At 33.2% G+C, this 25,049-nt stretch overlaps 1 protein-coding gene across 1 annotated transcript in view; it reads right to left on the reverse strand.

Moving 5' to 3' along the window:
• Positions 1 to 1,105: 1,105 nt before the first annotated feature.
• The window catches only part of PKHD1L1 (PKHD1 like 1), a 210,346-nt gene continuing 186,402 nt past the window's right edge, over positions 1,106 to 25,049 (reverse strand). Inside the window, exons 73-78 of the mRNA XM_007488230.2 lie at positions 20,927 to 21,271; positions 16,492 to 16,643; positions 15,965 to 16,111; positions 15,735 to 15,888; positions 7,012 to 7,230; positions 1,106 to 5,139 (exon numbers count right to left, since the gene is read on the reverse strand). Coding sequence (XP_007488292.1) covers positions 5,117 to 5,139; positions 7,012 to 7,230; positions 15,735 to 15,888; positions 15,965 to 16,111; positions 16,492 to 16,643; positions 20,927 to 21,271 — 1,040 coding nt within the window. The 3' untranslated portion in view covers positions 1,106 to 5,116. The remainder of the gene's footprint in view (positions 5,140 to 7,011; positions 7,231 to 15,734; positions 15,889 to 15,964; positions 16,112 to 16,491; positions 16,644 to 20,926; positions 21,272 to 25,049) is intronic.

A 25,049-nucleotide genomic window follows, 5' to 3' on the forward strand; every position in this document is an offset into this window, starting at 1 on the left:
ACTTTTTATAAGATGTCCCAAAAGACTTAGTGCAGTTTTAAGGTATTAAAGTTTAAAATTTCACAGTTTTTTTGTAATATTCTTTATATTCTCATTCTTTGATATGAGTTGATTACAATTATAAATAATTTCTTTATTTACACTTGTAGTAATGTAACCGTGAAAATATGGTTTTCAAGACTCTGAACTGCCAAAACTGTAAAGATAATTTTAGTGTCTTGATTTTATATTAAAAATAAGTGGTCGCCATGGGAGAATTCCCAAATATGAAAAAATACCCAAGTCAGCTGGGTTTTATGGAGATTTTAATTAATACAAATGAAGGAATTAAGGGAAGGGAGAGAGAGTAAGAGGAAATAGTAGGAAGCCTTAGGAGAGACGAGTCAGTCTTTTATCACTCACCACAAGATTGTCCCAAGCAAACTCCAGTCCTTCACTGAAATCCTCAACTCCTGAACTGAGTTCAGAGACCCAGCTCCTCCAATTAACTCCAAACTCCAACCTCCATGGGGAACTCTCAAAATGAACTATGAACTCCAACTAGTCCGAACTCCAACGAACTCAATTTTGAACTCTCCTTCCTTTTAAAGAAATTTTCTCTTGTGTCACCTCCCCTAAATTTTCACATCTACCAATCACAGTAGACGTTTTCCCCAGGACTGACCATTCTTAGTTCACATCTTCTTTTGTTATCACCTTCTCTGATTAGATTATATCTTCTGAGTATTTCACATCTCTTTTGCTAAATTTGCCTTTTGTAAGTTGCTTGACCTTTTAGTGATTAGTTTAACCTTTATAGGTACTTAGCACCCTTTTGTATTAGATCTAAAAATAGATCTAGCTTAAGGTTCTAGCTTTACTATAAGTATGAGTTAGGGACTTTTTCATTGTTCCATCAGGAGTTTACAACTTTATCTTCCCCTAAGGCACTGTCTGACTAGGGTGGAGTAATTTTAAAGTTCTCAATACATTCCTGACCAAGTACCTCCATTTGTTACAATAGGGGAATAGCTTAACCAAATCTTCTAAGGTACAATAAGAGCAGTTTTTAAGATTCACAGTAAATAATCTGAACAATATAGATATTTATCATTATGTTTATTATTTTAAAGATTTATTGTTTGGCTTCCTAACATTAATTGTAAAGATTATATTTTGTTTCATAAAATAAAAAAATTTTTTTAAAAAGCTGGAACATATTTAATCATCACTTTATATAATATCAGACTAGGAAATGATAGTTGGACAAAGCACAAAATGCTGATGCTATAATTGTTTTATGCTTTATTCATTCTATATACCAGGCCAGAACTTCTAAAGGTATATTGAAGAAGTCAAATGTCCTTTTTTATATAAATGACATACATATATATTGTGACAAGGAAATCACTTTAAAAGACTGATATATATTAATTTAAGGTTGCCAAGGAATTCAGCTATGTAATTCCTAAATGAAAACTCAAGTCAGCAGTCAACCTTTTATGGAGTTTTTAATTACAAACAGGAGGAAGAAAGGTATTAGAGAGAGAGAGAGAGAGAGAGAGAGAGAGAGAAAGAGAGAGAGAGAGAGAAAGAGAGAGAGAGAGAGAAAGAGAGAGAGAGAGAGAGAAAGAGAGAGAGAGAGAGAAAGAGAGAGAGAGAGAGAGAGAGAGAGAAAGGGGAGAGAAGAGAATAGGGCTTAAATACCCCCTCTGTTTAGGCTGGGCCAAAAGGCCCAAGCCCTTAGATAGCTGAGGCAAAGAAAGAGATCAGTCCCTATCACTCATGTGACCAAAATGGAGAAACAATCTCAGGGGCCTCCACCTCCAGCCTCCTTCAGAGCAAGTCTTCTCAGAGCACAACCTCTCAGAGCAAAACCTCTCCAACCTCCTTCAGAGCCACCTCGCTCAGAGCACAACCTCCTCTCCTTCTCTCCTCAGACCCCGCTATCTTTAAGGAAACCATCTAAGTTACCTCCCCTCAGTTCTCACATCTACCAATCACTGTCGATGTCTCCCCTGTGCCAATGGTGGTTCTAGTTTAACCCAGGACCGCCCAGAGGTCTGTGGCTTTGCCCATGTCTGTTGAAGGTCATATTCTCAAATAATTAAATCTTGATCCTTTGCTGCAGCCCTTCTTAAATCCTGTTACTCTAAGTAGGGTGGAAATTGTATTTTCCAAGACCTGGTTCTGTCATTCCAAGTATCTCTATTGTATCAATTCTAAAATCAATCATGACTCAAAGAACTTCCTGTTCTATGCTTAAGCATAGGTCAAAGCCCTTTCTATTGTTTAGCAAAAGGTTTCTGTCCTAAAGTAGTCTTAGGTAGGGAGGAGGACCCTCCCTAACTAATGTTGGAAATGGGGAAATTTCCAACATTCATAAGTCTAAGAGGACCCTCTCTACCTAATGTTGGAAATGGGGAAATTTCCAACATTCATAAGTCTAAGAAATTTTAAGGTTTACAATATGTGTATGAATAGAGAAACTAAGTAAACTTCTTTAGAATAAAATGAACCAAAACCTCAAAATACAAGTATCTCTTCCATATCACAAGGGTTAGGGGCATAGCACCTCAGCATGGTTTGGAAAATTTACATAAATTTTTTTTGGCCTTCCCTTCATACCAGCAAAGAAGTCTAATTTTTTCTTTTTCTTTTATGGGATGTTTATAGTACCTTACTGTAAAATTTGGATTAAATATTTAGATATAGGCTATCGGTAGGTCAATGTTCAGATATCCCTACATTTCTAGCCTTTGTGTGATATTTGCTGGCTTTTGCATTCTTTTTGCAAACTAACAATTTACTCATTTTAACTTTGCAAAAGAAATTATGTTTATTTATAGCACTAAAAGGTAAAATATATGATACTATACAATACATATATTTTATGCATTTCTGAGTTTCTAAACTTTTTCTATGCCTTATAGTGGCTTTTGCATGTTTTCTGCGGCTTCTTTAAAACTCATCCAAAATTCTCATTTAATTTCTTAGGCTGACTCACGATGTTATCTTGAAACTGTGATTGGGAAAGTTGTGATTTGAAAGGGATACCTGTACACTAAAATCATGTATCTTTACATATCTTAAAACGGGTATATTTAGGAGTTGAGATAGGATGTGATACATGATCCATGCATGGTAGCCATTTGATTTCAACCTGATTCCACTTTATTTTCTGACCTTTCACCCTCCTCAGTTTCCTCATCTATAAAATGAAAAAGTTGGGTTAGATGTTCTTTAAGTTACCCTCTAAATTTAAATCATATTTTCCTTAAACATTTTTTACAAGTAGGTAAAGTTTACCTTCAGTGTCCCCTTACTTCCCTTTTCTGTGCCCATTTCCTGCTTTCTGTCAAATGCCGCTACCCCAAATATACCAAATGTCTTTTTTTTTCCCCTTCTCCTACACTTGAGGATTAGGTTTCCTTGAAAAGTATTTGGCAATATTACCCTTTTTTTTTGTTATAATCATTAAAATGTTTATTGTTTTAGGCTATTAACAAAAAAGAAATTTGATAAAATAAAACACATTCAATGACAACGTAATGTATTATCCTTCCTACAGTTACTTACATTTTCGAATAAGATGCTTTAAGTTAATACTTTAGCTCAGAAAAATGTCTCTAATGGTGGAATAACAGGTAGTGCATGGAATGGGAGAAATATTTTTTGGAAGGGAAATTTCTTTGGAGACCTTAATTTATATCACCTAAAAACCAAATTCCTTTTCCTACCAGGAAGCTTAAGGACTCCCAGGTGGCACAACGGATAGGGTGTTGGATCTGTAGTTGGGAAGACTCATCTTCCTGAGTTTAACTCTGACCTTAGATACTTGTTAGCTATGTGATCCTGGGCAAGCCACTTAACCTTTTTTGCTTCAATTTCCTCATCTATAAAATGAGCTGGAGAAGGAAATGGCAAACCATTCCAGTATCTTTGCTAGGAAAATCCTCCAAAAAGCTCACAAAGAGTTGGACATATTTGAACAATGAATGGAGAGACCTATAAAGTTGGTTCTGCCTAGAAATATCAGTGTTTCTGAAATAAAATATTAGAGAGAATTTCTATTATTGATTTATTATGTAAGAAATGTAGAATATATGTGTATAGGTGAGCTATTAGATTAGAACAAGGTTAGTTGATGGCAGTAGTTAGATATTAAAACCTGTTTAATATCTGATTATTGCTTTCCAGATAATTCAGGTGTGTCTCTTATACTACTCTTGTTTCTTGAAAGACAAACATTTTTTCTTTGCTCAATATTTTCATTCTATATAATTCACTAAAGTATGCTAATAAATAGCTAGAGTAAAACTAAGAGAAAATGCTGGGAGAAGGAGAGGTACCCCGGGAATAGAAATAGAGTTGTAGAGGTCCTGGTTGCCACATTTACTCTGCTGTCCTAAATGACCTCTGAGGGATACTTCTTGGAAAATTAGGAAGCGATGATGGCAGATATTGAAAATATTCAACAGGATTTAGATGACAAAATAAATCATTTGTGTTTCATCCTCATTTGCTATAAGCATGACTTATGTACCTCTGATTGTAGCTCTTCAACCAGAAGTAAACCTTTTTGGAATTTGCTGAATAAGATTTTGTGTAAATTGTTATTTTTTGATATGTTTAGTTCCCCCAAGGAATGCTCTTTTCAGACCGCTTCTAATCTAATCTAAAGAAATTAAACTGGAATAGGGTTGACCTCTGAAATGGAATGATTCAAATGAATATTTGGTGACCTACTATATTATAATGCTCTATAATGCTTCTATGACTTTTTTGGAACAAGAATTTGAAAGTGGCATATCCCTGGATATCTAAATTGGAGATTTTGTCATGTTTTAAAATTATAATACAAAATAATTTATAAAACAAAATGAAACTTTTACATTTCATGCTTGATGGCTACTTTAATGAAATCTGAAGAACTTTAATATCCTTTTCAGCACTAAATCCTATAATATTATGATTATTTTGAAGGCAAATGATGGTTTTTATATCTTTTCAAACTTATAAAGGTAAATCTGACTTGAACTTAAAAAAAATCTGTTGTCTTTTCCTCTGTATCATGGTTACCAGATAGTTCATCACTATGTGGCTTGCATATCTCAGGTTTTCAGCATGTTCTTCATTATAAGACTTCATTAATTTGATCTGTAATGCAAAAGTAATACTGATTCAAAAATGATTTAACACCCACATTACTTTTAGTCAGTAACAATTTTATAGATAAGCTCAATATAGCTGTAGTTTCCTATGAAATATTACTATGATAAGGATACATAAAAAAATTACAGTAGAAAATCCATCATGTTTGCTTTGTGTGTGTAGGAGATACTTATGAATTTCAGTTCTCACTCAATTTTTCTTGATGACTCATTTAACCTGAATTAAAGGTTCTTTTAAAACTAAAATCTTGTGAATTCAAAATAAAAAATAGTAAAGAATAGGGATTTTAATAGTAAGTCATCTAGGTGACCCATGGAATAGCAATTATTTAACTTCAAGCTGGAAAATATTAAGAATTAAGTTAACAACCAATATTTAGATAACAGAACCTTTTATAGTAACTGTATCTCTTTAGAAAGGACAAATATCTAAGCCCATTCTAAAATAAAGTAATGAATAAAATGAGTAGTGGAGGAAATAAGGATGCACCCCATTTTATCAGTAGCCCAAAATGCTGTTCAATAAGTTGTAAATGTGGTGTTAAGATCATGCAAAGCAGCTAGGCGTTACAGTTGATAGAATGCTAGACCTGAAGTCAGGAAGATCTAAATTAAAATCTGATCTCAGACACCAAGCTATGTGACCCTGGGCAGTCATTTAACCCATACCTGTCTCAATTTCATTCTCTGTGAAAAGGGGATAATAATAGCACTTATCTTCCAGGGTCTTTGTGAAGATAAAATTTGGAACGAACTTTGCAAACCTTATATAAAATGTTATAAAATTGCTGGCTATTATTAATGTGCATGTAACATGAAAGGTTTCTACTCCAAAATGGTATCAATGTATCAGTATTAAACATGTACCACATGTTTCAATACTTCAAAATATCTGTGCTTTCTTCAGTGGAGATGTGTTAATACAAATTGCAATTCCCACCCACACGCCCCTCTGGAAACAGACAAAAATCAACCTTTCAAAAATGAATCACCCTCAGAATCTCCTGATTTTTATATTTCTGCCAAAAGAAGCATTATTTCCCTAAAAATAGTAGAGAACTTGAAGTTATTTTTGACTAAGTTGTTCTCTTCTTCTGTCCTGCTTCATTCAGTCACTAGGTTCTCTGCCCATTATATGTAAGCCTATCATAGAGTTCTTACTAGCTTCCTTGTGTTTAGTCTTTTCTTGCTCCATTAATTATGCATACTGCTACCAGATTAATCTTTATTAAACATTCCTTTCCTTTGGTCTATTCTCCACTGTCCTCATCCTGAAAAACTCCAATGCTCCCTGATATTTGAAGGTTCAAGTTCAAAATTCTTAGCCAAGCATTCAAGGACTTTCACAGTCACCCCACAGGACCTTTCCAAATTTAATTCCAATTCTCCCTAACTAAAATGACTTCTATTTGGCTTCTTATTACTGGACTCTGAGCATGTCTGTTATTTCCATTTGCACACCTTTATTCATGTTATATTCTTTACCTGAAATTCCTCTACTAGTTCTTCATTGAGTGTTTCACTTCACTATTATGACATCCTATGCTGAACTCCTATAGCACTTAAATGTATATAACGTGATTCTGTCATTGCCTTCAATTGTTATGTAAAATTTCACTTGTGTCTTGTTTCTCCAATGAAAACTGGTAATTATTCCAGGGTAGGGATCATATTTTTCTTCTCTGTACCTTTTCCTTCTCCCATCCCGCCTCCTTCCTAGGGCTTAGTATGGTCCTGGACATAGATATATAGGTGTTCAATGTCTTTTATTATTCATTTTTCACTGTTGAAATTCTATTTGCTATCTTCAAATTAAAAATCTATAGTATGTTAAATAATTTGTAAGAAAAAAACTTACCTGTAGTTCCCTTCAGAATCAAAATAGCAGTCATCAATATTTCTAAGAGTAGTTTTGCCCCTAATAGACATCCAACTAAAATAGTGACTTTCTGAGCAGCTGATTCCATATTTAATGATTTGTTGTCACTACTACTGGAGATGGACTGTACTGGCAAGCTGAAAGACCTTGATTCCACCCGGACATTGTTCAACACAAACTCAATCTTATAATTTTTCCCTGCAAGACAAAATCATGACTAGGTTTCTCTGTAAAACAAAATCATAACTCTCCCCCTCAGACATACAACCCTCAGTTGGTTCACATTGATTAAAATATGTTTTGATGTAAAAGGGTTTTTGATATAAAAGGGTTCTTGGAACTGGCATCTTATTAATGATCATGAAAGAATTCTTCCAAATTCTTATTAATATATATGTTCTACTTCTCTTCAATTATGAGGAGATAAAAGATTTTTTTTCTCCACAGCATCCACATCTCCCATTCTTTTCCATTACTGTCCTCTGATCAAAAGCAACTGTATTTAAGCAATGAAAAATTGATAAATATCATTATTGTTAAACAATCAGTCAACATTTATTAAGTGCCTATCATGTGACAGGCAATGTACTAAGCCCTAAGATTACAAAAAGGGGGGAAATATAGTTACTGCCCTTAAGGAATTTACAGTCTATAATATGCAAACAAATATATCAAACAAGCTATATAAAGGATTAATAGAAAATAATAGGAATTAGAATTCAGAGGGGAAGGCAAAGGCTCTTGTCAAAGGTATTTCAAAGTTGCACAATCAATCAATAAATCAATAAACATTTTTAAGCACCTACTATGTGCCAAGTACTACATAACAAACAGTGCTAATATTTTAACTATTTGCATTTTCTATTTCTATTGAGTTCTTATTTAACATTCCTACTATTTTAGGGGGAAACAAGGTTAGGTCTTGACCTCTCTGGGTTTTGGCAAACTATGACAAAGTATTTTCACAACAGTTAGCTTGAAGGGACACTTCTGATGACTTTCCAGGCAGTGTTGCAATTCATAACAAAACTTCACTTGAAGTTGTTTATATTTTCTATGTTTAGGATTGCAGATTAAGAGAAGGTTCAGGTAGAATATTCTTTCATGTTTTTTATTTGGAATTTTTTCTTTCATGTAGGAATGAAAATAAAATCTAATTCTGCCAATTTGTTTCTATCCATACTAGTTACTGGTGCTGGTGTAGTAAAATTGTGTAATACTCATAGATATAGTAGTTTCAAGTATGGTCCTATTATATTTAAATAGATGTCAGTACCATTTGAGGTTCTGATTAGCCAGTGAATTACTGGTTCGAATAACCAGAACTCTCCTAGGAAGTTAACAGCATCACAGAATGTCTGCTATGCCTGGAATGCTCTTCTACTTTGTCTTGCCCACTGGCTTCCCTTAAGTCCCAACTAAAATGTCATTTTCTATAAGAAGTCTTTCCTATTCCCTCTTAACACCAATGCTTTTCTCTTATTTCTTTCCTATTTGTTTTGTATATAGATAGTGCATATTTGTTTGCTTGTTGTCTTTCCCATTAAATTGTTAGCTCCTTGAAAGCAGGAACTAGCTTTGCCTTTTTTTATTTTTTGTATCACCAACACTTAGCCCAGTGCTTGATATATGGTATTTACTTAATAAATGTTTATTGTTTATTGAATTGGAAGGGATATCACTAATCAGTTAGTCCATTCCTTTCATTTTCAAAAGAAGGAAGCCAATCTGGAGAGGTTACTTACTCAAGGTGATACATCTAGTAAATGGCAGTATGAGGATTCAAACCCAGATTTCTGACCTGTCCCCTCCCCCCAATCCAGTGCTTTTTTCCACTATACCGTTATTGCTTTTGAGATAAATATCCCTCTAAGATTCACTGCTATGAATAACTTCCTCTTCCCATTACCCATTTTAGCATTAGAACCTTCTCCAAAAAAAGAGGAAAGAGGAATGGCATAAGTTTTTGAAAGCTGTATATTGCAAGGATGATATTAGAAAATAAGTATTGTTTTATTAGTTTAGAGATAAGAAGTAAAGTGGCTGGCTTGAGAAAAGAACTGGAGTTTGAAGCACAGCTGAGAGAGCATGTTAATTTCAATTGCTGACAGTTATAACTTTTTCTGTGTCAATTACTCTCTTTGGCAGTTGGGAGTTGGTCTCTGGCAATTGGCAGAGACACACACTCTTAGAGACTCTCAGGGCTGGAGGAGGTTAACATCTTTGCTTCTCTCTCTGTCGGAGGGAAAGATCTGAAGGAGCTTAGTGTTTTCCTTTTCCCAACTTGGGGAACACTATTGACTATTGTGTTTTTAATAGATTGTTTAACTTTAAGAAGACCAAAGAAAAACCTGGTCTTTGGTTTGGACTCTGAGTCTGTTAAGACTCCTAACTTGATTCTTGTTGAGATTCAACCAGCTAGCCTTTGCTATTTTATAATTTGAAGGTGAAATTAAGATTTATAAAGATAATAGTGGTAGTTTTATTTAGATGGTATAAATTTGAGTTAGTCAGATCAGGGAGGATTAGCCTGTATTTGGGTGGAATTAGAATCCCTTAGAATTAGAAATCCTTCTTTATCCTTATATATTTCAATAAATATTTTATCTTTATAACTCGTCATTTATTTTTACAACATATACATATTTCTACTAAATATATAACATATAATTTGTGTACATATATTTTATATTTCCTTTATATTTCGCCTATGCATGGTATTTATCTATGTGTTTACATGAAAGACCATGTAGCACAATGTAAAGAATGCTGTCCTTATCAAGATCTATGTCTCTGATACATAACTATAAGAGTTGGAACAAATTGTTTAATCTCATGGGGTCTGTTTCCTCTTTTGTAAAATAGACATAATAATAACAATTTTACTGTTGTGAGGATAAAATGAGATAATACATGGGAAATATTTCTTAAACCTTAAAGTGCTAGAGTTGGTGGGAAGACTGTTCTCTTCTGATTTGCTTTAGACTTAACCAAGGAGGATTTATGGTAATCAAGAGTTTGATGAAATTGGCATAATAGTCTTAGAATAGACTATTTGCAAGAAAGAGAGTAGTGAATCAGTGAAATAGATTAGCTAATCAATACACAGTTGTAAGTGATCATAGTAACCCAGGGTTCAATAAACCCAAAGATCCAAGATTTTGTGAGAAGCTCTAATATTTGACAAAAACTGCTGGAGAAAACTAGAAGACTATGGCAGAAACTTGGCAGAGCCCAACAATTCACATCATAAAATCAAAATGGATTCATTATTTAGAAATAAAGGGTGATATCATAAACAAATTAAGGGAACATAGAATAGACTGCCTGTCAGTTTTATGGCTTAGAGAAGAATTTATGACCCAACAAGGCATAGAGAATATTATGAGAAGCAAAGTGGATAATTTTGATTGCATTAAAATTTAAAAAAAAATTTTGTAGAAACAAAAGTAATGCAACCAAGATTATAAAGTAAACAAAAAACTGGAAACAAGTTTAGATAGAAATTATCTCTGACAAAGGCTCCATTTCTGAAATACATAAATACCTGACTTAAATTTATAAGTCATTCCCTAAATGATAAGTGGTCAAAGGAGATGAATAGGCAGTCCATAGGTGAAGAAATTAAAACTATCTATAGACATATAAAAATGCTCCAAATCACTATTGATTAGAGAGATGCAAATTAAAACACTTTTAGGTATCATCTCATACCTATCAGATTGGCTAATATAACAAAAAATGAAAAATGATAAATGTTGGAAGGAATGTGGGAAAATTGGAACACTGACATATTATTGGTGGAGCTGTGAATGAATACAATAATTCTGGAGAGCAATATGAAATCAGGCTCAAAGGGCCATAAAACTGTACATTCTTTGATGCAGCAATATACTAGGTCTGTATCCTAAAGAGATGAAAGAAAAAGGAAAAAAATGCATATGTGCAAAAATATTTATAGCATCTTTTGTAGTGGAAAAGAATTGGAAACTGAGGGCATGTCCATCAATTGGGGAATGGCTGAACAATTTATGGTATAAATGGAATACTATTGTGCCATAAGTAATGATGAACAGGATGATTTCAGAAAAACCTGGAAAGACTTATATGAACCAATGCATAGTGAAGTGAGCATAATCAGTAGAACATTATGAAATAGAAACAGAAGCAGAAATTCTGTATAATGATCAACTGTGAAAGACTAACCATTATCAGCAATATAGGAATATAAAATAACTCCAAGGGATACATGATAAAAAAATACTATCCATAGCCATAGAAAGAACTATCAATATTTGAATGCAGAATGAAGCACGTCATTTTTTACTTTATTTCTTTCATGAGTTTTTTCTTGCATGTGCAATATGTATCTTCTTTCTTGGCATGAGGAATATGGAAATATGTATTGCATGACAGCACTGGTATAACCTGTATCAGATTATTTAATGTTTCTGGGAAAGGGGAGGGAAGGGAAAGAATCCAGATTGTATAACGTCAGAACACAATTGTTAAATTTTTTTTCTATATGTAATTGATAAAAACAAAATATTTTTAAAAATAGACTCGGAAAATTTTGCCATCATTAAGGAATTTCCTTTAATTTGAACTCCCTAAAGGGTATCCTCCATGACACTGGCAAAGATTTTAGGTGAACATATGACCTTATTTTATACCTTATTTAATGGCAATATAGAACAAAGTTATCTCCAATGTTGTAGTCATCAATTTTGCATAATTTTAAATGATTTATGGGAGATATTTTGTTTGGGGAACACCTATATATCATAATTTTTTTCTTTGAATTCAAATTTTTTTTTGAAAAAACATTTATGCAAGTTGGTATTGCCAGATTAGATATACTCAAAGACTTTCTTTCAGTTGTTTCTCTCTAATGGCATGACTTGCCAAAGAAAAGTGACTGTAAGTGCTTGCCTCTTCACTCTTTATATTTTCATAAATCATATACTTGATTAAAATATTCTCAAAAATTATATAGAGAAAGTAAAGTAAGCAGAGTGTTTGGTAGTTACAGGTATTTTCTTGGTTATTTTCCCCCCTTAAAAACATAATCTGTATCATTTTCATTCTATTTTAAAAAATATGATAAAAATTGATCTATAAATTACTTTTAATCTGTGGGCTCAAATAAAGATTTCATCTGCATGCACTTGGTCAGTTTTAACCAGTCATCCAAAAGTCACTTTCTTAAGTATTATGGCCACTTCCTCATGTAGTACCTTGGAAACTGAGGTGGTAGCATTCAAATGTGGAAGTTCTGCCAACATTACTATGGGAAATGCCACTATAAAAAAAGTTGATAGATTTGTCACATTTCATATTTGGTTCTTGTCTTTTAAAAAATCTACTAATTCATTTCTGCTTAGCACAGTGCTTGCTACATAGAAAGCATTACATAAATGTTAACTATTATTTGATATGATCTAGTTCAGCATTGGCAAAGTATTAGCAAGCGTGCCCATCTGGCATGGGGGAGGTGCTCCATTGCCCCTCTTCCCAGAGCTAGAGGACATTTTTTGTATGCCCTGCTCCTCTGTCTAACTGCTCAAAGTGAGCACTTCCTTCCTCTGCTCTCTGTTTCTATACTTGGCAAGAATATTTATTTATTGCTTCTTGGCTGACATGGTTTCTAGGCTCTTTTAATTTCATCATTGTGGTTAACTATTCTGTATTAGTTAAACATCTTTAAGAAATAGAGATATCCAGAATCAATGTCTTTGCTTTTATTGATTTCCCATTTTTCAGGGTCAAAAGTTTTTTTAAAAAGGTCGGATTGGAGTTTTTATAGTCATACATTGTTCTTTATCATCTTAATTCTTTCAGATAAGTTGATTTTTACTTTGATCTTTTCATAAATCAATGATATAATTATTACAAAATACATTTTATTCTGAAAAGACTGTCAATAGTTTATAAGTAATCACTTATTGTCTAAGTATGGGCAGTTATATTTTTCTATATTGGCTCTCCACATCCAAGAACTTCGCTAAGCATTTTCTGACATTTTCCTCAATGGCTAAAACCATTTAGGTGGGTAGGGATATAGAAAAATAAAATATTATATATAGCTAGAAGTAGTATTTGAGAACATCTAGTCCAATTCCCTTGTTGTATAAAGAAGAGAAATTAAGAGCTAGCTGGGGAAGGAAATTATTCAAGTTCACATATTGCCAAAAATTTGGGTTAAAACCCAACAAACTGGTTTCAATGGATAAAGTGGAAGAATTTTCTCTTCACTCACCAAAAGGTATGTGTTGACTTAAAGGATTTTTGTAGAATGTTCCTACTTCATCATCTTTTGTAATGGGCACTGACTCAGAAGCTATAATTCTCTTTAAGAGGGTCTGTGCTCATATTCATTATGCACCATATGTTTATGTATATATATATATATAATATATATACAGTATAACTAACTTTTGAAACAGTAAGAAATCAGCTCTACCAACTCCTTTATTCTTTCCCAAGAGGAGAACTTGGAAAATCTCCCTTCATTCATCTACGTTACTATATAAGCTAGGGAGCAAGGTAACATAGTAGATAGAGTAAAGGCATAGAGTCAGGAATATTTGAATTCAAATCCAGTCTCAGACTCTAAGTGTGAAACCTTAGACAAGTCACTTAACCCTGCTTGCCTCAGTCTCTTCAAGTGTTAAAATGAGTCAGAGAAATAAATGTCAAAACACTCTAATATCTTTGCCAAGAAAACCACAAATGGTGTCTTGAAGAGTTGCACATGACTGAAACAACTCAACAACAAAAAACAATAGAAGCACATTTAAGGATCCCATCTAATTTATTAACATTTTGCATTTTTATCCATTTCATGCATGTGCTTCTTTAGTCAATCAATCAACTAGTTTTTATTAAGTGCCTACTATATGACAGGTACTGTGCCAAGGGTTTGGGATGCAAATAAAGATATAAAACAGTCCCTGTTTTAAAGGAGTCCACAGACCAATAGGGGAGGTAGCACAAAAAACTATATGTAAACAAGATATGTACAGGATGAATTGAGGGTAATTTTAGCGGGGAGGTACTAAGATTAAGGACTGAGGCTTCTTACAAAAGTGAAGACTTTGTCTGAGACTCGATTAAGCTAGAGAGTAGAGATGGGGAATGAGAGAATTCCAAGCATGATGAATAGTCAATAAAAAAAGAAGATGGAGTGTTGTTTGCAAAGAACAGCAAGGAGGCCAGTGTTGCTGAGTCACAGGAGGGAAGTAAGGTCTAAGAAGACTGGAAAGGTAGAAAAGGCCATAAAGGACTTTGAAGGTCAAATAGAGGATCTCATATTTGATCCTGGAAGTCAGAAGGAATTAGTGGGTTTCATTGAATAGGGAGGGTGACTTGGTAAGATTTATGATTTAAGATCAGTTTGGCAGCTGAGTAGAAGATGGATTGGAGTGAGAAGATACTTGAGGCAGGGAGCTCAAACAGCCGGCAGGTGTCTAGGTATCAGGTAATAAGGGCCTGAAACAGTGGTTGCAGAGAGATATTATAAAGGTAGAAATTATAGGACTTGACAACTGGATATATTGGGGGGGTGTTGAGAGACTAAGGAGTTGAGGGATAGTATCCAGCTTGCGAACCTGGGCGATTAGAAGGATGATGGGATACTTTAGAATAATAAGGAATTTACAAAGATAGGAGGGATTGGGGGTGGAGAAAGATGAGTTGTTTTGTAAATACTGAGTTTAAGATAGCTGTGGGACCAGAGATCCTGAGATAGGTTAGGCCTAGGCAAATAGATCTTAAAGTCACCTGCAAATAAATAATAATTGAAACCATGGTTGCTGATGAGAACACCAAGTGAAATAGAATAGTGGGAGAGGAGAAGAGGGCCCAGGACATAGCCTTGTGTGGTCCCCACTATTCTTGGGCATCGCTTGGATGAAGATCCATTAAAGGAGACATAAAAAGTGATCAAACTGGTAGAAGGAGAACCAGAAGGAAGCAGTGTTGAGAAAACTTAAGAAGGGAGACTATTTAAAAAAATCTGATCATCAGTCAGTTTTCTGGTGACAAGTCTATATTCAGTTAGGCTGGGCATTAGATTGCATATATATATAGTTGTCAGAGGTCTACTATTCAAAACCTTTCCATTTTGTTAGCGCATAAGTCTGTTCCACTTTACATTGAGAATTTGGAATAGAAGTTTTAGAGGAAGTAATATAAATTATTCAGGAAATTTTATAGTAGAAGAATTCATTTATTAATATTATTGAAGTAATGTAATTCTTGGCTCTATTAGCCTCTAAGAAGTAACCTTCCTTACTATTTGTGATTTGAGCATTGTAAAGAATTTTTCAAGTACCATGTGGTCAAAAGATTAATGAAAATATATTTGATGATTCGCTTTACTTAATAGGTCAAATTGTTGTAGAAAGCCATGACCTTTTGAAAAAAGAAAATTTCTCCATAAATGTGAAGTTTTTGATTAATATCATTTTGTTAGCAAAATGAAATGTTTAAGTTTGTTTTGTTACTTCAAATTTGTTGTGAAGGTTGTTAGAATGATCAGTATTTCGTGAGATTAGAGGAACTGTAATTTGAGATACCATTTACAAGTTCAGGTTTCTAGAAGTTGTGGTTTAAACTTTTATTGGATGTATAATTCATGAAAACAGAAGTATTCATGTTTTTTTGCATCTGTCTTTGTAGATTCAAAACATTATACTTACCAGTTTTAATAAGAGTAAGGTCTGTGTAGTTGGCCCAACAACTGCTAAATGGGACTGTTGTATTTCCACCAAGCCCACTGACTTGATTATTGTTGGCATCCTTGAGAATGGCTTTGAGGGTCAGTGAAGTAATTCCAACAGATACACAGTTACCCTAAAGAGGAAAAAATCCAATATCTATATTTGACTTAAGACCTGTTGCTGTAATAGAGTTTTGGGTTATCACTTACATCAGAATCCATTGCCTTAATTGAAGGCTGCTGGGAAAATAGATGTCCTGGTAGCCCTGCTACTGGCTGAGTAATCACAGAAAGAGAAGACACAAAGGCCAGGTAATTGATTGGAAATGCAGACCTTTCCACAGGCTGCGCAGTCACCTGGATATAGGAATGAATAATAATGACTTTTTTAGTGAGTTTATAACATGTAGCAGTAAACTCATCTAATGTTTATAGATTGTTAATAAGCACATGTGCTCAATGTGGCTGCATCAGTTCTAACATATTTCTTCCAAATGTCAAAAAGTGAGAAAATAATTCATAACACCTTTGTTATTTAAAAATTCATTTCTCGTCAATATATATTTTGGTGAAAAGGTACAATCTTTATTCAAATGACATCATCTGAATCTATCAATAATGTTGGCAGTGACTCTATAAAGTGAAGGTGATAATAAAAAGGACTATGATCCCTTGGAAATATTAAAGTCTGAAGAAGTAGAAGAGGCTATTAAAGATAGCTAAGCAGTGCCACTTACCTGAATCCAACCATAGTCACTTGGGGTGGGGAGAGGATTAGAAATAGACATCGAAGAGATATTAAATCCAAGGACACTATTGATTTTTCCTAAGATAACAGCTTGTCCAAGATAACTGGCAATTTCTTGGAGTACAGATAATTGCATTTGACCTATTGGAAATAATATTTCTTATAAAACAATATTGTAACTTTTGTATTTAGGAGGAAAGAATGATTAGTATGGGTAAGTTTTTTGTATTTCCTTATGAAAAAGAGGCATTAAAGTAGGACTTCAGTGGAATACATGAATGACAGTACAAAATTGACAATAATAAATATATGAGAGCTACAAATTGCTAAGTGAATCTAAGGATAGCAAAGTTATTAGTAAATGGTGGGGCCAAAAAAGGGGTGAGAACAAAAGAGGATTTGTGAAGGTGGCATTTGAATTGAGTGATTTCCTTAAAATTGTTTTTTAACTGAAATTTCTGGGAATAAAATTTAAAATAAAACATTATAACATTTAAAATAATTTTGAAAGATAGCACCCAAACTATCTGACTTCTAGAGTTTATCAGCATACTATAGGAAGGGAGGGAAGGAGGGAAGAAAGCAGCAAATAGGAAAGAAAGAAAAGGAGGAAAGGAAGAAAGAATGGAAGGAAAAAGAAAAAAAAGAAAGAAAAAAGGATGGAAGAAAAAGAAAAGGAAAAAAGAGGGACAGACAGAGGAAAACAAGATTTTATTGTTTCCTATATTTTAAGCACAGTGTGCTAATAAAATTACAATTAAATACAAATACAAAATACAAATACAAAAGACAGACAGTTCCTGCCTTCAAGGAACTTACATCCTAATGGGGAAATACAACATATTAGTAAAATGTTAGTAGCTTTATTAGATCTCAGGAGATATGAATGCATTTATCTTGACAAAATGAGCAATCTTGCCTATTTTATTGTGTATCCTAGAAAAGTGATTACTTACAATTCTAATGTTTAAATCCCTTCCTATATCTTCTCTCAAAGATTTCTCTTATCATCCCCCAAGGCTTGAATTATCATCTTTATATTGACTCCCCAAACTACATCTCTACCTCTAACTTGTCTTCTAAGCTCTAGTATTTTCTCTTGAACACCCTGTCTTCATTTTAAGTTAAATGGGTCTAAAACTAAATTCATCCCAGCTACTCTCTAAAGCAGTTTTCTTCTCACATTTCTATTTCTGTTCAAGTCGCTGAGGTCCAAATAGTTAGTCATCAATGATTTTTCTTTGTCCCTTGATTTCTATATCCAAATAATTCACCAAATCATATTTATTCTCCCTATACAATGAATCAGTTACCTATTCTTTCCTTTCCATTTTTATTGCCATCATCAAAACTTTATTCCCTCTGCTAAGATGTGAGGCACTTAATAGAGGGGGCATGGGAAAGGAATAAATATTCATAATACAGTGTGCTAAGCACTTTACAAAAAATATCTCATTTGATCCTCACAACAATCCTGGGAGGGATGCTAGTAGAGGAAATTTAGGCAAACAAATTTAGTGCTTGGCTAGGGTCACACAGCTAGTAAGTGTGTGAAGCCCAATTTGTACTTAGGTCTTTCTGACTCCAGGCCCACTGCCTTGACAACTGTGCCACCTCATTATTTTTATTTATTTATTTTTAATTTTTTTTAAAACCCCTACCTTCTATCTTGGAGTCAATACTGTGTATTGGCTCCAAGGCAGAAGAGTGGTAAGGGCTAGGCAATGGGGGTCAAGTGACTTGCCCAGGGTCACACACCTGGGAAGTGTCTGAGGCCAGATTTGAACCTAGGACCTCCCGTCTCTAGGCCTGGCTCTCAATTCACTGAGCCACCCAGCTGCCCCCCACATCATTAGTTTTTGAAAAGAGCCCAAGTAAAAGAAACTTTTTAGGGAAAAAGAACATGTTCTATGTTGAAATTTGGGAGAGTAAAGAGCATACCATATTGACTAAGTTTGAAGGTTTACAAGGAATTCTGGGGGCAGAACAAGTCATACTTTCTTGTCCATTTTCCCTACCATTTAGCAATAAATTCTTTCTAAATGACTTATTTTTGTGGTAAATAAGCAGTCACATAAAAGAAGTTGAAGACAACCTCATGCACAAAATTTAGTAACAAACTTATGGAAACATATTTGGGTAAAAAGATGACCATGGAGGGTAAAAAGAAGAAGGTAGTTTTATTAGGGCTTCCTTATGTGAGAAGTGTATTCTTATCTGGTCTGTAGGGTTTTGAATTCCTGTAACACTTTTCCATGAGGTATTTAATAAACAAAAGAAGCAAAATAGTTTCTGAGATGTCTAATCTATCCTGGTGAAGGATTTCAGGACAATGTTTGTTAACAGACAAACTGTTATCTTTTGCTTCCACTCTCAAACCTATGCTTTGGAATCTTTTAGCATTAAACTTCATTAAGGGAGAGAAATAGAGAGAAAAAGAAAGGGGACAATGAGAAGTTGATTCGCACTATGGTTGATTAAGAAAATTTGTTTAATTTATACAGAGATGAGGACTTCTCTCATTGGGCTCTATTCAACTTTCCCCCCCTCCCCTGGGTATTCCCAGAGCTGATGGTAGGAAATAGAAAGAAAGAAATTTCCAAACTTTATAGGATGCTATCTGTAAAACATGAAGTAAAAATAAGTGAACACATAGGAGTTGTGTTAGTATTTTATATATTAGAATGTTTTACATCTATGGAATGGATCAACAAGTAAATCTAGGAGCTTAAAATAATAAAATATAGCAAGGGTTCATGCAGTAAGAAAACCCAAGAGCCTTACAGAAGGCCAAAAAAAAAAAAGTTGAATTTAAGGCCAGAAAATCAGCATGAAGTCAAGGAGAATGTGCTAGGTCATGACTTGCCTTAAGTAATTTTTTTCATTCAAGAGAGTATTCCTTTATGACCCTGTCCCTTCCTTGCTCTTAGGGTCCATATTGTCATTTTCCTACTCACCAATCACTCTAGGAACAGACTTTAACATTTCATGTTTTGAATGTTGGAATAGTCTCTTAGTTTGTTTCAATTTCATTAACACACTTCACCTAGCTCATGATGGTCAAGGAAAGCTGACTCAATACTCCTTTGATCATATTTCTTTTCTACTTGAAAACTTCCAGTAGCTCCCTGATAACTAAATTTAGGTTCAAAATATTTGGGCTGGTAACATTTAAAGCCCTCCTGAACCTGATGACTACCGACCTTGCATTCCTTACTTTATCCCCCTCCCCTTGCATCTACTCTATTCAAATTGGTATATTTATTGACCCCTGAATATGTCTTGTCCTTTCCCATGTCCATTTATTTTTTTTTTGTTCCATTACTTTGCTCTATATCTTCCCTGTTTCCTACCTATAAAATCCTACCCTTCTTTCAAGGTTGAAAAAAAAATCTAAAAAAGCACATAGTGAAACAGATAATCTGTTTATAGATGACTCAATTGATAATAAAATATAGTTTTAGTAATAAAATATTGATGAATTAATCTAGTAATTTAAAAAATAGCTTTTCCAAGGGTAATTTAATTGACGCATTTCTTTTTGGTGCTATCCATGTCAGAGATGTTTACCTTACACTGTAACTTTACATATGGCAGGGATTCTGTCAGTTAAGTTTAATTAAAAATTTAAACCTACCATTGTTTATAATGATGATCAACATATCTAAAGGCTTTCCAGGACATGAAGGCATAAAAGTATTATGTGGAAGAAGAAAAATGAAAAGGGAGAAAATAGAGCTTCTTATTCCGTGATCCATTCCTACCATATGTGCTTGCAGCTGCTATTTTTTAAGGGCAATCACATATGGTTGCTGGGGTTATCCCTGTATTTGCCCCTTCCTTAGAAAGGATTACATTGCTTTGCATATATCACATACAGATAGGCAAAATGAGTCAGAGAGAAATTTAGTATCCTCAAAACTTTCCTACAACAACCAGGAATTATCATAATATTTATGTCCTACCCTCATGGAGTTGACTCTGTTGCTACAATACCAATGCAAAAAACAAGGCTTCTCTGCAGTGCCCAATACTTACAGGAGGAAAGGTGAGGCATATTGGGTAGAGTATTCAAACAAATGGATTCACTAAGGCAGCAACATACCTTAGGAGTTACCTAATGCAATCTTCTCATTTGACAGATGAGGAAATTAAGGGCAAGGTTAATTGAATTATTCAAGGTGACAAAGTAAAGATTTGTCTTGTGCTTTTTAGACATTAAGTTCTTCTCCAACACATTGCCTCATATTGTATGTATTCAGATTCACCCTAGACTCTAGGAAGTCAAGCTGGATCTCTAGTGTCAACATGATTTTGACAGAACTATAAAATCATATCCTATTATCATATAATACACACACAATTATCTGATGTCTCATATAACATAATATAAATCATGTCTTGTCTTTTTTTATTATACATGCCTGTAGTGTGATTGCTTAGTATCTGGGCAGGTGGTTCCCCAATCTCTAGTTCAATGTCAATCACTGCCATTCTCTTCTTCCTTCGGCCATTCTCTCTAATTATTTTGGTGATGCGAATTTTGTTGGCTGGTATCTTCAGGAATGAGGCGAGATTTCTAACCAGATTATTAGAACTATAAAAATGATCTTCTGTCATTGCTGGTAATTTAAAAGAAACAAACAGGACTGCAGTGGTATGGACTTCAATAGGAGTAGGTCCTTTAACCAAAAGATGAAGCATGTGATAGGTTCTGTCAAAATAATTTTCACCCGAGACAGCAGAATTCAGGGTAGGAAGGTATTCCCCTGTTTAGGAAAATAGCCAGAAGAGTAAAATTCAAGATGTTTTATTTTGTCTATTCCACTTATCATACAGCATTTAGTACTTTGAATTTAGAGAATTCAGAAATTTTTTTTCAGATTTTTATTACTTTGTACATTCATACTACTGATATGGAAAATGAAAATATATTATTTTAGCAACATATTATTAATAACAACAATAATATACCAGTACTCAACTTATTGTAATTCACCTACAAATAGTTATTAAACCTATTATAAATTTACCCTATTTACTATGTAAATAATGTAACTAAATGTATTTGTTTTTTATCCTCACTACCTAGAATAGTGAATGAAGTAAAAAAAAAGAAATTATCCATATAGTCCTATTTAAATGTTTAAAATTTCAAAGACTTGATAAAAAATTCAACCTATTCATCAAGCTTGTATTAAGTACCTATTATGTGCCTAGCATTATGCTAGACAATAAGGATAGAAAGGCAGAAGTTAAACAATTTATTTCACAAAATCTAAGAGGTTTCTAAAAAAATAGATAAACCATTGATTAATATAATTTTTAAAAAGAGAAGAAAACTAAATCATTAGCATCAAAAATGAAAAGAGTGAATTTACCACTAATAAAGATGAAATAAAAATAATTATTAGGAATTATTTTGCCCAATTATATGCCAACCAGGGATGGTTTAATACAAGAAAAACTATTAACATAATTGATTACATCAACAATGAATAACAAAAATGATTCTATCAAGAGATGGAGAAAAAGCTTTTGATAAGATGTAACTCATTCCTATTAAAAAAAATTGAAAACATAGGTATCCATTGATTTTTTTCTTAGAATAATAAGAAGTATATCCTTAAAACCGTCAGCAATAATCTGTAATGGGGATAAATCAGAAGCTTTCCCTATGAATTCAGGAGTGAAACAAGGATAATCCTTATCACCAATATTATTTAATATAGCATTAGAAATACTAGCATTAGCAACAAGAGAATAAAAGAAATTGAAGGAATCAGAAAGGGCAAAGAGGTAATATTTCTGCAGATTATATGATGGCATATATACATATATTTATATTTAGAAAATCCTAAAGATTTAAATAGAAATTAGTTGAATATCAATAATTTTAGCAAAGTAATAGCATATAAAAGAAATTCACATAAATCATTAGCTTTTCTATATAACACAAACAATGCTCTATTAGAAATGATAGTAAGAGATGACCTGCTTAAACTAAACATTGATAGAGTAAATCACCTAGTAATATATCTGCCAAAACAAACCCTGAAACTATATAATTATAAAACATTTTTTACGTAAAAGCTGATTTAAATAATTGGAGAAATATTAATTATTCACAAGTGAACAGAGCCAATGTAATTAAAATGACAATTCTACTTGAACTAATGTACTTATTCAATGCTCTTCCAATTAAATTACCAAAAAATTATTTTAATGAACTAGAAAAAATAATAACAAAATTAATTTGGAAAAACAAAAAGTCAAGGATGTCAAAGGAATTAATAAAAAAATGAAAGAAAGGTGGTCTAATAGTACTAGATTTTGAACTATGTTATTAAGCAGTCATTATCAAAACTATCTGCCACTAGGTTAGAAACAGAAAAACAGATCAGTGGAACAGAATAGTTATAGAAAAACAGTTGCAAAAGATTATAATAACTTTGACAAAAAGTAAAAGCTCTAAGATTTTGGAATAAGAATTCACTATTTGGTAAAAATTGTTGGAAAAACTAGAAAGCAATCTGACAGAAACTAGTTAAAAGCCTACATTTTATACCACTTACCAAGATAATATCAAATAGATAAATTTCCTAGGCATAAAATGAGATATCATAAGCAAATTAGATGAACAGGGAATATATTACCTATCATATATATGGAAAGAAGAATTTATGAATAAACATGAGATAGAAAGAAACATGAGATGTAAAAGAAATAATTTTGAATCTATTTAACTGAAAAGAGTTTGCACAAATAAAAATAGTGTTGCTAATTTTAGAAGGAAAGCAGTAAGTTGGGAAACATTTTATAGGCAATATATAAATATAGTAAAGATATATATATATATAAAACTTTGTCATATATAAAAATGAGTCATTCCTCATTTCATAAATGGTTAAAAGATATGAACAGATAATTTTTGGATAAATAAAACAACTATGAAATATCATCTCACACCTATCAGATTGGCTAAAATGATAAAAGAGCAAAATGATAAATATTGGAGAGGAATTAGAAAAATGGGGACACTAATGCACTTGGTGGAACTGTGAACTAATCCACCCATTTTGGAGAATAATCTGGAATTATCCTCAAAGAATTATAAAATTGGGTATACCTTTTGACCTAACAATATCCCTATTAAGTCTTAATGGAAAAAATAACTGTTTTAAAATATGTATAAATGCTCTTTTTGAGGCGACAAAGAACTAGAAATTGAAGAGATGTCCATCAAGTGAGAGAATGGTTAAATAAGTCATGGTGTATGATTGTGATGGAAAACTACTACATTGTAAGAAATAAGGAACAGGTTATTTTTAGAAAACCATAGGAAGACCTACATGAGATTTCAAAGAGTGAAAAGAGCAGAACCAAGAGAGAACATTATATACAGCAACAGTAATAGGGTTTAGAGAATGACTTGTTTATGTCTACCTCTAGAGAAAGAACTGATAAATAGAAATAAGTAAGACATAGTTTTATATATATCTTTTTGTTAAATGATTCCTTCTCGAACTAGGGGGAGGGGAAGAGAAGAGATAAGAAAGAGGGAGTGGACTGGGTATTTAAATGTAACAAACAAAAAATAGAAATAAAACTTTAAAAAATCAACTTGACTTACACTGCCATGTGGTTTCTGTTCTACCTCTTATCAATGATTACAAAGAATATCTGTGCTACAAAGCTTGCTATTTTTACTAAAAACAGAAGCATGTAATAAAACAAAGTGTATTATTAAACATCTCAAAGGTATATTACTGAGATAACACTGATTTATTGTTCATCCTACAGAGAAGCCTTACTGAATTCCAAATAAATTTTATTCAAGGACTGATTTCTTCAAAAGTGGCAGAGAATTCTCATGACATTACCACTTAAATAATGTTCAAGAATTTTTGCTGGTTCATTTCATTAAAACAAATGACTTAATAAAGGTAAACTTGTGTAAGAATAATAAAATGTGGAACTATCAGGATAAGGCAGTCCCTACTGAAAAGGAAATTTTAATTTTAGGAAAACTGGACACTTGGTCTTATCCTTTAAAATGAAATAATCATTGTGGTTCAGTGGCAAGAGTCAGAGGACTTTGGTTCAGTTATTGGCTCTTAAAGTTAGTAGCTATATAACCCCTTAGGAAATCATCTGACATTTCTGGGCCTCACCTTCCTGATTTGTAAGATGAAAGAGTTGGGTTTGTAAATGGAGAAAGTTAAAGATTGTGTTAAAAATAATCACCTTCACAAGGTGATCAAGGGAAAAGGCATGTATTGGTTTCAGAGGGCAGAATTAGATCGAATATTTGGAAGTTGCAAAGGCAAATTTTGGAGTAGTGAAAAAAAAAAAGCCCTAATAATAATGCAGTCTATTCAAAAGTAGAATGGGTTCATAAGGTGGTAAATTCATGTGTTCTCCAGCTTGAGATCTTCAACCAGACAGTAATACCACTAAGCTGGCATGTTGTAGGAGAGATTCTGGGTCTGGCATGAATTAGATTAGATGGGATCTGAATCCTCTTCCAAATCTGAAATTCTTGGA

This window comes from Monodelphis domestica, chromosome 3 (genome assembly GCF_027887165.1).
Source record: "Monodelphis domestica isolate mMonDom1 chromosome 3, mMonDom1.pri, whole genome shotgun sequence".
NCBI lineage: Eukaryota > Metazoa > Chordata > Mammalia > Didelphimorphia > Didelphidae > Monodelphis > Monodelphis domestica.